The 13,006-nt window shown below is 48.7% G+C and overlaps 1 protein-coding gene across 2 annotated transcripts in view; it reads left to right on the top strand.

The window, feature by feature from the left end:
* Positions 1-2: 2 nt before the first annotated feature.
* The window catches only part of Tubgcp6 (tubulin gamma complex component 6), a 20,655-nt gene continuing 7,651 nt past the window's right edge, over positions 3-13,006 (top strand). For both annotated transcript variants that reach the window (XR_012909599.1, XM_075960287.1), the window contains exons 1-13: positions 3-1,069; positions 2,494-2,657; positions 5,263-5,473; positions 8,209-8,382; positions 9,392-9,513; positions 10,146-10,221; positions 10,375-10,484; positions 10,791-10,882; positions 10,976-11,115; positions 11,487-11,636; positions 12,390-12,471; positions 12,561-12,649; positions 12,727-12,842. Coding sequence is in view for 1 of the 2 variants with exons in the window: in XM_075960287.1 (XP_075816402.1) it covers positions 329-1,069; positions 2,494-2,657; positions 5,263-5,473; positions 8,209-8,382; positions 9,392-9,513; positions 10,146-10,221; positions 10,375-10,484; positions 10,791-10,882; positions 10,976-11,115; positions 11,487-11,636; positions 12,390-12,471; positions 12,561-12,649; positions 12,727-12,842 (2,267 nt within the window). In the remaining variant the exon portion in view is untranslated. The remainder of the gene's footprint in view (positions 1,070-2,493; positions 2,658-5,262; positions 5,474-8,208; positions 8,383-9,391; positions 9,514-10,145; positions 10,222-10,374; positions 10,485-10,790; positions 10,883-10,975; positions 11,116-11,486; positions 11,637-12,389; positions 12,472-12,560; positions 12,650-12,726; positions 12,843-13,006) is intronic.

The raw sequence follows: 13,006 nt of genomic DNA, 5'->3' as shown, positions 1-13,006 counted from the left end.
TCTTGGTGGTGTCTGTGGTCGCGTGGATATGGCGCCATAGCGGCGGGAGTCCCAGTTCAGCCGACTTCGGCTTACAGGCGGGCTATGGGACGCGCGCATTCGCTCGGCAAACTCGTCAGGGTCCGTGAGACCCGACGACGAGCGCCGGGTAGCGGCTGAAGGCTGGGAGGACGCGGCGTGTGGCCTCTCGCTTTGCAAAACCTGAGGCGCGGATGCCTGGTTCGCAGGTGTGAAGCGACGACCCGCCGGCGGCCGCTCTGGTTTTTGGTAGCGTGAAGTGCCTCCCACGTGCAAAGTTTAGCACTCGGGGGTCCGTGGCTGAAGAGCTATGACCAGTATCACCCAGTTGTTCGATGACCTCTGCGAGGCTTTCTTACCGGCCGCCCAGGCTCACCCGGGTCAGCGCCCCGTGGACAGGAAGAGGGAAAAGCTCAGCCTGAAGAGGGTAGCCTACAATGCTCTTTTCGCCAATCTGTTTCAAGAGGAGACTCATCAGCGGCTGCCTGACTCTGCGAAGCGCCCCGTGAAGAACAAGATCCTCATGCTGTCCTTCGATTTGAGGGTGGGTGCCTTGGGGCCAGAGGCCGACCGTTTGGAAGAGCTTGTGGAGAAGTTGGAAGCAACCCCTGGTTGTCCTCTGGTGGAGGTGGAGTCAGTGCTGGACCTCTTGGTCCAGTTGGCGGGGAGCGGCCCCCCTCAAGTGCTGCGGAGAAAACGGGATTTCTTCTTTAACAACAAGCACGTAGGCAGAAACGTACCCTACGGCGGCTACAATTGCTATGACCTAAGTGTGTTTGAAATGGACGTCAGGTCACTTATCTCTGGAGAGGAGTATTTGTGTCATAACATGTTCCAGGAAGCCCTTCAGGTGATGGAGGCTACCCCAGGTACTGGCCTGCCCACCGTTGGGCGCTTCTCTATTGGTGACTCTTGTGGTGACAGGTTTGAGAGAGACACCCGGGCCTCACTCTTTGGTGCCCTCGTGCACAGCCGCACATATGACATGGATGTGAGATTGGATCTGCCCCCTGTGCCGGACAGCGCGGACTTTTCTGGACTGACCATTAAGGTAGTGTTTCTTTCCCCTCAGTATCCCTAGAGGTTTGGGTAGTGCCATGGTAACGCTGGAAAGCTCGTGTCCAGAACATCAGGTGACTGGATTGTTATGAGGGAGAGGTGTTGGAGAGAACTTACTGGCCTGGTCTTGCACAGGGATACTGCATCAAAAAAAATAACACACGGCTGTTCACCTTTTACCTCAGGTTAAGCCACTTTTCTTCTCTACTACAGGTAATTTAAATTAAATTAATTAAAATGAAATAAATCCTGTTCTTCAGTTGCAGAAACCACATTTCAAAAATGCCTGGTGTGCATGCTTTTTGTTATACTTCCCCGCTTGTAACATGGATTTTTCCTGCCAGTCATTGAGTAAATTGTCATTGTCTCTTGTATTTTATTACTTTGTAAATTCTGTTAAAGGACAATCTGTTTCTACTCAGTTATTTTTTTTTATTATGAAATACGTAGGCTGTTTCCAAGTTTAAATGATGCTACAGCAAAATCTCAGTATACATACATTTTCCCAGGTTTAGTATAGTTTTGTTTTTCTCCTGAGTGCTGAAGGGGTGGGGTGGGTAAAGACAGGGTTTCAGGGTAGCTCAGGCTGGCCTCAAACTCATGGAGATCTTCTTGCCTCATCCTACAGAGTACTGGGACTTCCATATGACTTTTTGTTCTTTTCCCTAAAATGAGGCCATGTATTATGTGAAATTAAAAATTAACACCTTCTGGGCTGGAGAGATGGCTCAGTGGTTAAGAGCATTGCCTGCTCTTCCAAAGGTCCTGAGTTCAATTCCCAGCAACCACATGGTGGCTCACAACCATCTGTAATGAGGTCTGGTGCCCTCTTCTGGCCTGCAGACATACACACAGACAGAATATTGTATACATAATAAAAATAAAATAAATATTTAAAAAAAATTAACACCTTCTGTTTTAGGTAAATCTTCCCATGCAGCCAGTCTGGTTACAGACCCGGGAGTGCAGGAATTACAGGCATGCACCACCACACCTGACAGAAATTGAAAGTGGATTATTTTTTAAATATTTATTTGTTTATTTGTTATGTATACAGTACTCTGTCTGCAATTACGCCTGCGTGCCAGAAGAGGTCACCAGATCTCATTATAGGTGGTTATGAGCCACCATGTGGTTGCTGGGAATTGAACTCAAGACCTCTGGAAGAGCAGTCAGTGCTCTTAACCTCTGAGCCAACTCTCCAGTCAATCGTGGATTATTTTAATTCTGTGATGCCATTGTGGAGGGGTGCATTGTGTAGTACATAGAAACTTGAGAAAATATAAAATATTTTGCTAGGTGTGTCCCTCTAGGGAACAAATGGATGAGGATAAAGTTCCGGAATGTTCTGTCACATTTAGATGAATGCATACACAAAGAGATAGATAATGAACTGCTTTTCCTTGTGGTCTCTAGGTCCCACAGATGATGGATCAGTGGGAAGATGAAGGGTTCCAGTCAGCTTCTAATTTAACTCCTGACTCCCAGTCTGAACCAAGCATGACCCCGGATTTGGACCTGTGGGAAGCCGTGCTCACATATGAAGCCAGCAAGCGGAGGTGCTGGGAGCGCATTGGATGGTATGTGACCCTTTCTTTGCCTTTAAATGCACTGTGCCTTTGTCCCATGTCAACAGCTTACTTTGCAACCCCAGGCAGTTGTCTGTAGAAACATCAGTGTTGAGATGAAGAGGCTGACATTTCAGGTAAGCTAGTGTACAATGGTGTCTGAATCCTATGAGGTGGAGGAAGAGGAGGGGAAAGAGCTCCCCACCCTTCCTCCTCAGTGGAGTTAACTCTGCAGACCATACTTACAGTCTATCTTTCTAGCAGGACTGCTAGACAGATGTCCTAGGGCAGCTAGCAGGCTGTGTGGTCAGTGCCTGGGAGATGCTCCAAGAAACTTATTACATGAGTAGAAGCCATGGGTGTGGTACCTTCTGCTGATAGAAGCATGAGCCATAATAGCCTTTCCTTGGGTGGCTAGCATTGGCTAATCTGGAGCCACATACTCTGTATATATCTGGGGCCATGGGTTTTTTCCTTCCGTTCCTTTCCTGGTCTGAGTTGGTACCCTTTGGAAACACTCAGAATGAGAATTGAGGACATGTACTTCACAGACATTTGTTCATGGAGCCCTGTTCACATCCCTTTTGCTACTCAGTCTGGGAAAACAGCAGGGGAGCCCTGAAGTAAAGAGTCAGGGCTGGAGGAGCCGTGTGTCATCTGATGTGGCCTCCGGTTCCCTTGGGGTCTCTGAGAGGAACACATGGGGGAGTGATAAAGCCTCTCTGTGTGTAGGGCACTGCTCCTATGTGAGGAACTTTCCTAGGTGTGATCATAATTGCGCTTTTGGATCCCTCAAGCTCCCTGCTATGGTGTTGATAGTGTCTTGCCTTTTAGTGGCTTCTCTGTCCTGTAACTTCACACTAGGGTTTTGGTCCTGTCTTGTTTGTACAAAGCAATTCTACCAACCCCTTACATGTTGAGAAATTGACCTTATAGCCCATTGCTTTCTTTGTAAATATTTATTATTGTTATTTCATCTGTTAGCTGGGTTGTTGTTTGGGAGACATGGTCACTTAGCTCATTTGTTATCCATTGTGAACACACTTCATCCTTTTGGTGGTCTCGGAAGCACAGGATTAGCCAGAGAACTCCAGCACAAAGTAGCACTCAGGCAGTGTTTCCTGCACGGAGGGCTATATCCCCAAAGTCGTGATGTTTGAGACAGGGTCTTGCTGTATTGCTCTTAACCTCTGAGCCATCTCCCCAGCCCCAAACATTTTGTTTTTAATTAAGTTTTTTTTTTTTAATTTTTCGAGACAGGGTTTCTCCGTAGCTTTTGGTTCTGGTCCTGGAACTAGCTCTTGTAGACCAGGCTGGCCTCGAACTCACAGAGATCCGCCTGCCTCTGCCTCCCGAGTGCTGGGATTAAAGGCGTGCGCCACCACCACCCGGCTTAATTAAGTTTTTACACTAGAGCTTTTTAAAATGTAGGGTCTTACATACTCGAGATTGGCATGGTCAAGAGACACCATGCTCCCCTCTCCTGGGTAGACGTGATAGCTCTGCTCTCTGAGGCACACGCGATGAAGCTCTGACCCAGGATGGACGTAGGCTAGAATCTTCCCGGTAAGCACACCTTGGGATGCTACACACCTTATTAGAAATGGGCTAGTCCAGGTGCGAGAGTTAGCCGAGAAGAGGCTAGATATAATGGGCCAAGCAGTGTTTAAAAGAATACAATTTGTGTGTTGTTATTTCGGGGTATTGGGGATGCAGCCCCGCCGCTCCTATTACAGCAGAATGGCTGTACAATGTAGCTGAAATTGGCCCTGAACTCCTGATCTTCCTGTTTCAGTCTCCGAAATCCTGGAATTACAGGCATGAACCACCATGCCTGACATTGCTGCACTTAATTTTTATTTATGTTTTAAAAATTTGGAGGTGCGTGCTGGAGACATGCATGGCTCAGTAGTTAAGGACAGCAGCTGTTCTTCCAGAAGACCTGAGTTCAATTCCTAGGACCAACCCACAACTGTCTGTAACTTTTCTTTAATTTAAATTTTCCTTACTTTTTTGAGACAAGGTTTCTCTGTGTAGCTATAGTTGTTCTGGAACTCATGCTCCTCCTGCCTCTGCCTCCTGAGTACTGGGATTCAAGGCATGGGTCACCACCATGCCTGGCTGTCTGTAACTTTAATTCCAGGGGCTCTGCACCCTCTTCTGGCCTTTGCAGGCACTGCGTGCATGTGGTATACAGACATGTAAGCAAAACACCCATAACATAAAATTAATAAAATAATGGGGCTGGAGAGTTGGCTCAGCAGTGAAGAGAATTTGTTCTTGTAGAGGTTCACAAACATCTGTAATTCTGTCTCTGGGGGATCTGTCACCCTCCTCTGGCCTCAGTATGTACCAGACATGCATGTGGTAAACAGATGTAAGTGCAAAGCAAAACACCCATACACACACAAAATAAAATTATAAAGCATACATGTGCCATACATACACAACACACAAGAACAATACTCTATGTGAGTCATGGCCTGTCCTTGTCCATCCATGACTGGATGCTGCTCTTGGGACCTCAGGGCATTTGTAGCCTGGGAAAAAGCACACCTGGCATTGAGTTCCGTGCTGCCCCATCTGTTCATCCCCTTCTCTTCTGTCTTCCTCACAGCCCTCCTGGTTACCGAGAGGAGCCCTACCTCACCGAAGCAGGAAGGGATGCCTTTGACAGATTCTGCAGGCTCTGCCATGGGGAGCTACAGGCCCTCAGTGGGGGTCTACTACAGGCCCCCAAGCCTGTGCTGGTGGAGGAAAGCGAGCTGGTGAAAGACTCACTGAATGTTCTGCTGGGCGTTGTTTCTGCTACATTTTCTCTGTGTCAGGTGAGACGGGCTCATGGCTACCAGGGCCAACCTTGTATCAAATAGCCTGCACTCTCTCGGGCATGCTCAGCATGTTCAGGGTAGGGTGAGGTCCAGTGCCGTGAGTGGCAGGAAGGCCAGCTCTATGGGCTGACTAAAGATAGCCACAGGTTAGGCTGCTATATGAATCAGTGTTGGAATTCTTGCCTGACATGTGAGAGACCCTGCGTTCAATCCCCAATACTGTAAAACAAAACAGGCATTCTGTTTGAATTTTTAAGAGTATTGACTTACAGTTAGGTGTGGTGGCACACGCCTTTAATCTCAGCACTCAGGAGACAGAGGCAGGCAGATCTCTGTGAGTTTGCAGCCAGCCTGCTCTACAGAGTGAGTTCCAGGACAGTCAGGGTACCACAGAGAAGTCTTGAAAAACAAAAAAACAAACCAAAACCAAAAAACAAACACACAAAAAAGATTTGTTTATTTTTTTTTATGTGTATGAATTTCCTGCCTGTGTGTATTATGCACATGTGTACCCAGTACCCGTGGAGGGCAGGAGAGTACTCCTTTAATCCCAGCACTCAGGAGGCAGAGACAGGCGGATCTCTGTGAGTTTGAGGCCAGCCTGGTCTACAGAGTTAGTTCCAGTACAGGCTCCAAAGCTACGCAGAGAAATCCTGTCTCAAAAAACAAACAAAACAAAAACAAAACAAACCCCCCAAAACAAAACAAAACAACAACAAAAAAAGGATTGCCCTGGAACTGGAGTTATGGGGGAAGGGGGGTTGTGAGCTGCCATGGGTGCTGGGAACCTAATCCAGGAGCTCTGTAAAACCATTAAGTGCTCTTAACTCTTAACAGGAACCTCTCCAGCCCTGTTATTTTTTTCTTGACCTATCTAAACACATATGACACAGAATTTACTGCCCTATTAGGAGGCTGTGTCTGCAGACTCATTGTTCAACTTCTTATAGGTAGATTTCTATTTTCTAGAGTCAGTTTTGTAAACTTATATGTTTCTAAGCAATTTTGCATTTGATCTGGACTATCTAATTTGTTGACATACGATCATTTTTATTTAAGTGTGTGTGTGTTCCTAGGGATGGAACCAAGGGTCTGACACATGCTAGGCAGGTGCTCTACCACTGAGCTGTATCCCAGCCCAGATTTTTTTCTTTTTTAATTACATTTATTTCCTTGGGCAGGGACATGTGTCATGTGTACATGTGGAGGCCAGAGGACAGCTTTTAGGAGTTGGATCTTTCCTTGTACTGTATGAGTACTGGTGATCAAACTTGGGTAGGTCAGGCTTGGTGGCAAGCACCTTACCTGCTGTTTTAATTAGGTTTCCTATTGCTGTGATGAAACACCATAACCAAAATCAACTTGGAGAAGAAAGAGTTTATTTGGTTTCCAGGTAACATAGTCTATCATAGTCTATCATTGAGGGAAGTCAGGGCAGGAACCTGGAGGTAGGAACGGAAGCAGACGCCATGGAGGATGCTGCTCACTAGCTTGTTCTTTTTTTTTGGAGCCTGTCCTGGAACTAGCTCTTGTAGACCAGGCTGGTCTCGAACTCACAGAGATCCGCCTGCCTCTGCCTCCCAAGTGCTGGGATTAAAGGCGTGCGCCACCACCGCCCCGCCTCACTAGCTTGTTCTTATGGCCTCCTCAGCCTACTTCTTTTTTTTTTTTTTTTTTTTTTTTTTTTGGTTTTTCGAGACAGGGTTTCTCTGTGGCTTTGGAGCCTGTCCTGGAACTAGCTCTGTAGACCAGGCTGACCTAGAACTCACAGAGATTTGCCTGCCTCTGCCTCCCGAGTGCTGGGATTAAAGGCGTGCGCCACCTCCGCCCGGCGTCAGCCTACTTTCTTATACCATCCTGGGCCACCTGCCCAGGGGTGTCACTGCCCTCAGTGATCCCCCCCCCCATCAATCATCAATCAAGAAGATGCGCCACAGGCTTGCCAATAGGCCAATGAGATGGGGACATTTTCTCAGTTCAGGTTCCCTCTTCAAAAGTGACTTTAGCTTGTGCCAAGTTGACATAAAAACTAGCCAGTACGGGCTGGAGAGATGGCTCAGAGGTTAAGAGCACTGATTGCTCTTCCAGAACTCTTCCTGAGTTCAATTCCCAGCAACCACATGGTGGCTCACAACCATCTGGAATGAGGTCTGGTGCCCTCTTCTGGCTTGCAGGCATACACACAGAATATTGTATACATAATAAATAAACAAATATTTAAAAAAAAAAAAAAACTAGCCAGTACAACTGCTAAGCCGTATCACTGGCCCAGATTCTTTCTTACAACAGTGTTGAAATTGGTTGTTGTTGTTGAAACCATGTTTCTCTGTATCCTGGAACTTACTGTGTAGACCATGCTGGCCTGAAGTTCACAGAGATCTAACTGGTTCCACTTCTCAAATGCTGGGATTAAATGTATGTACCACCACGCTTGGGTTGTGTGTTTCAGTGTCAGTATGTACATGTGAGTACAGGTGCCTGTGGAGACCAGAAGAGAGTGCTGGGTTTCCTTATGAGCTACCCAGCATGAGTGCTGGGAACCAAACTCAGGTCCTCTGCAAGAGCGGTACATACAAGTTCCTTAACTCCTGCGCCATCTCTCCAGCTCCGTGGCTTGCATTTTGTTTTCAGAACTTTCTGTTTGTGTGTCTTGGATTTGGGGAACTCTGAGTGGAAATGGTATCACATAGGGTCCTGATGTCTGACTTCTGTAACTCCTTTCTGCCCTGTAGCAAACTCAAGCCTTTGTAGTGGAGCTGGGTGTCCATGTGTCAGGTGCATCTCCTGAGAGCATCAGAAGCATCCTTTCAGAGGTGGCGGAGTATGGAACCTACTACACACGCCTGAGCCATTTCTCTCTACAACCTGTAGTAGGCTCCATGTGCAGCAGGGGCCTTGTGTTCCAGGTATGCCTTTGTGAGAACCATGCTACCTTCACAAAAAAATTAAAAGTTCAGAATTATGGGTTGAGAACCCCTCAATCCAAACTTCTTAAGAAGCTGGGTGTCTTCAGATTGTTTTACTTCATCTATTATTTCACTGGAATCCTGTGTCAGCTGTTTTTGGGCAAAGGCATAGAGGGAGGCAGGTGTGACCATTTAGGGACTGAGGGCAAGGACCAAGTGCTATGAGAGGTGTGTGAGCCAGATATAAACCACCTGTTCCACATTAGGCCCCAGTGTTTTGTTTGGTGTGTGGCAAGGTGGAGCTCCTGTTCTAACGGACTGATTCTTGAGGCACCCAAGATTTTCTGTTTTTTTGGGAGACTTGCAACCAACTTGCATGCTGGTAGAATCTTAGAGAATCCTGGTAGCCAGGGCAGGTGAGGACAGGTGTGCAGGTTAGCAGAGTGTTTTGCAGAAAACACGGGCAGGTATCAGGGAGTGGTGGGGGCAGGGTGCAGCCTAGGAGGAGCTGGGCCACACGAGTAAGGTCAGCAGGCAAAGGAACTACCCCACATTAGTTTTCAGGGGTGTTTTAGGAGCTGCATGGGAAAGGCCTTCCAGGCAGAACAGTGAATGGAATCCCTAAGCAAGGACCAGAGGCTGCAGGTGCTGTAGAATTATTCTGAAAGGGGAATCCATTGGAGGTGAGGCTGTGGTTCCCGTTTTCCTGGCATGTAGGCAAGACAGGCCAAGGTAGGTGGACAGGGTTTGTTCCAGGGTGACCCTATCTTAGTGCTATGCGAAGGGGCAAAACCGCATCTGCGGCAGAGCCTATTCCTAACCTGTGTTCTAGTAACGTTCTTCCTCCTGGTCGGGCTTAAGCCATAAATGCCCACTGCTTGGAAAATGGGGCCACCAGGCTATGGCCTGAAAGCACTGCCTTGTTTCCAGCTTGGGGGTGTCCTTTCAAGTCCTGAGTGCATGACTGCCTCCATGTCCCAGCTGCCCTCCTTCTACTCCTTGCCCACAGGCCTTCACCAGCGGCATTAGGAGGTACTTGCGGTATTACCAGGCCTGTGTTCTCTCCACTCCGCCTACCCTGAGTCTCCTCACCATTGGCTTTCTCTTCAAGAAACTGGGCCGGCAGCTCAGGTGAACCTCAGCACAGTGGCCTAGCATGGCCCTCAGGAGCAGGTGTGGGGCTTTCAGGGTAGTGGAGAGCCAGCTCTGCTCCCTGGCAGGGGGACCAGGAGATTAGTCCTTGGCTGCCTCAACAGTCCATGCACAGCTGGTCACTATGTGCATTAGAATGTGTCTGCTGGCAGATAATACAGGAGGTGGACATGTTCTCGGCAGCAAGAGTTGGGAAGGTAGAGCCTGGGATCTGGACGCTATGAATGGGACCTGTTGTGAGTGGGGTCATGTGGAACACAGACTACAGTGGGGTAGAGAAGGTGAGTGTTCATGAGGGGGTTGGTGCTTGTCCTCGTCAGACAAGGTGGGAACCTATCATAAGAGGGAGTTAGGGAGTCAAGGTAAGGATGAGGTGGGGACACCCAGTGTGGATGTGTTAGTGCCATTTGGGAGGATAGCACAGGAAACAGTGCTGGGCAGGGGTCCAACAAGGGCGCTTCGATCTGGTTGTTGGGGGTACAAATAGTTTTTAAAGCCTGTGTAGACCAGTTGCTTAGGGGGAAATGAATAATATTTAGCTTACTTAATCTGATCTGGTCCTTGGGACCCTGTGCTCCTGTCATCTGGTCTGATCCAGTTTCTGTGTCTAGGTACTTGGCTGAGCTTTGTGGTGTTGGCACTGTATCCCTGGTGACCAGTGGAGAGCCCAGGGCTGTGTTCCCCACCGTGAGTCATCCTTCCTTTTCCTGAGTGTGAGCTTGCATGCTTCCCTTGAGTTGTGCCTTCTTGTCTAGTGTGGTCTGCTCGCCATATTGCCTAGACGGGCAGCGTGCCGTACACTGCAGTGGTGTACACCATCCTGCTTCTCACTGTTTGCAGGGCGTGAAGCTCCTGTCCTACCTCTACCAGGAGGCCCTGGATAACTGTAGTAATGAGCACTATCCTGTGCTGCTGTCTCTCCTGAAGACCAGCTGTGAGCCCTACACACGGTGGGTGCCCTGTACTGGCCATGCCTGTCTCCTGCAGTGCATGGGGGAAGGCTACACTCAGACCAAGTATGTATTTGAGTTTCCTGTTGTCGGTCCACTGAGTGTTGGGGTCCGTGTGCAAGTACTCTGGATAAATGGGTGGACTCGGCAGGAGACCATGCCCAAAGCTGCAGTATTACTGACAGTGTCCCATTTCACTCTGTGGACTGGCCACACTCAGCTGATGATCCTGCCTATTTGTCACACCCACCCGCCACCCACGCCTGACTAGCTCCGCCCTCCCTGCCATGTCCCATTATCCCACAGGTTCATCCATGATTGGGTGTACAGTGGAGTCTTCAGAGATGTTTATAGGGAATTCATGATCCAGGTTAACCATGAATACCTCAGCTTCAGAGGTAAGTAGCCACTGGCTGCTAGGCAGTGCCCTCTGCCTGGGGTCAGGGCTGTTGTAACTGCAGATCATCCTGTTCTGTCCATGTTCTGTCCAGATAAGTTTTACTGGACCCATGGCTACGTGCTCATTTCCAAAGAGGTGGAGGACTGTGTTCCTGTGTTCCTGAAACACATTGCCCATGATGTGTACGTCTGTGGGAAGACCATCAACCTGCTGAAGCTCTGTTGTCCCCGGGTGAGAGGGTCCTGCTAGTTGGTGGGGGCCTTGTGTCCAGGCGGGCAGTCAGATCTGTCTAGGGACTGTGTCTGACTGGTGGGTGCTAGTGTGTTGGCTGCCACAGTCCTCTGTGTGCGAGATGAGATCCCACGGTGCTCCTCAGCTTTTGATTCCACTTCTGCTGATGCTGATGGCCCCATACATGGTGTCTCCATTGTTGGGGTATTTGCTCTGTGGAGTCATCAAGGGTTTTCAGCTGCCCCCAGATTTAGGAATGAATTTTTCAGGGAAATGGCTATCTATATTCGTTGCCGCAAACCCAGTTGTGAAGCAGTGCTCTTGTTCCCGGCCTTGGCCATGTACTCACTGAAGCCCTTCCTCTTTGGCAGCACTACCTCTGTTGGTCTGATGTCCCTGTCCCTCGCATCTCAGTGGTTTTCTCTCTTGAGGAGTTGAAGGAGATTGAGAAGGACTGTGCTGTCTATGTTGGGCGAATGGAGAGTGTTGCCCGTCACAGCTCTATCAGCAAGGAGGAAAAGGTACTTGGCTTTGGGAGTTTGGCTTTCTCTGCGCTTCCCTTCATTCACTTCCTGGGATTCTGGGCTTATGGAGCTCCCATCCCAGTGGTGGGCCACTGCCAGTCTCAACAACTTCTTGCCTGGTACTAATGGGCAGTAGGGGACAGCCAGGCAGATTCAGGGGCAAGAAGAAGTACTGGGCATGGGGCATGTAAGGCAGAGTGGCTCTTTCTGGTGTCTCTGTCCTGGTAGTATATTTAGGTGGGGACACCCAGGGTGCTTGGTGACAGGTATTCAGAACAGGGCCTTTGGCCTTTTTGTTTTTGTTTCCAAGTCTGGGTGACCTTGTCTGCATTCCAGGTTTTACCCATGTTTGGAAAATCTAGGCAGCAAGGCCTAAAGTTCCTCCACTTCAGTAGTCTTTACAAATAATGGGTGTGTTCCTGGAAGCAGCACCATAATACTCCAGTGTACTCTAGGACAAGATATTAGTGACTGGCCAGTGCCAATCAATGGCAGCAGGAGAGACCAGGCAAAGACAGACTCAGGAGCGGCACTGCCTGTGAGCCCTTCACTTATCTCTGGGTACATAGTCACTTCCTATTCGCTGCTGCAAGGGGGAGGCCTCCCTGTCTTCCCAGCTTGTGTAGGTTGGGAAGGGCATCTCATAACAGTGGCCAGCAGCAGGTTGTTTGGAGAACTAGGATAGTGTTCTTTCCACTCTGTTCTAGGAGAAGGGAAGGGCAGTAAGATGTTTTGCTTATTGTATTTTAGGAATTGCGTATGGAAATTGCAAAACAAGAATTAATTGTCCATGCCCGGGAAGCAGCATCTAGGATCCTAACTGAGCTGAGTGGTGAGTGCAGTTCCAGACCTTTCCTCCACTCTATTGGGTTTCCTGCTGGGCTCTTCACAATTGCATACGCCTCTCACCTTCTCTCCCAGACCGACAGATGTCAGAACAGATGGCTGTGGACACCAGGAAGCGAGAGCAATTTCAGCGGCTGAAGGAACAGTTTCTAAAGGATCAGGAGGTGGGTGGTCTGGGTTCTGGGTGGTTCTGACTCCTGAAATCTTTAATTTAGTAAACGAGGCTGTCTGTGTTGTGTAGCGACGCCTGGCGGCTAGACAAGAGGAGCTAGATGATGATTTCAGCTATGCTCGTGAGCTCCGTGACCGGGAGAAGAGGCTAAAGGCCCTGGAAGAAGAGCTGGAGAGAAAGGCCAGGTAGGGCTGTGTGGCAGCAGGTTCCACAGTGCTGATTTAGTACAAATTAATGATGGTTATTTTACGTTGTCTTCGTTTTCTTTGATGTTAGGAATCAATTCCAAGGTTTACGTTGTCTTCGTTTTCTTTGATGTTAGGAATCAATTCCAAGGTCCCAATGTTGC

The sequence above is a fragment of the Microtus pennsylvanicus genome, chromosome 2 (assembly GCF_037038515.1).
Source record: "Microtus pennsylvanicus isolate mMicPen1 chromosome 2, mMicPen1.hap1, whole genome shotgun sequence".
NCBI lineage: Eukaryota > Metazoa > Chordata > Mammalia > Rodentia > Cricetidae > Microtus > Microtus pennsylvanicus.
Note: the sequence above shows the minus strand (reverse complement) of the source record. Positions and strands in the feature narration are given on the sequence as shown.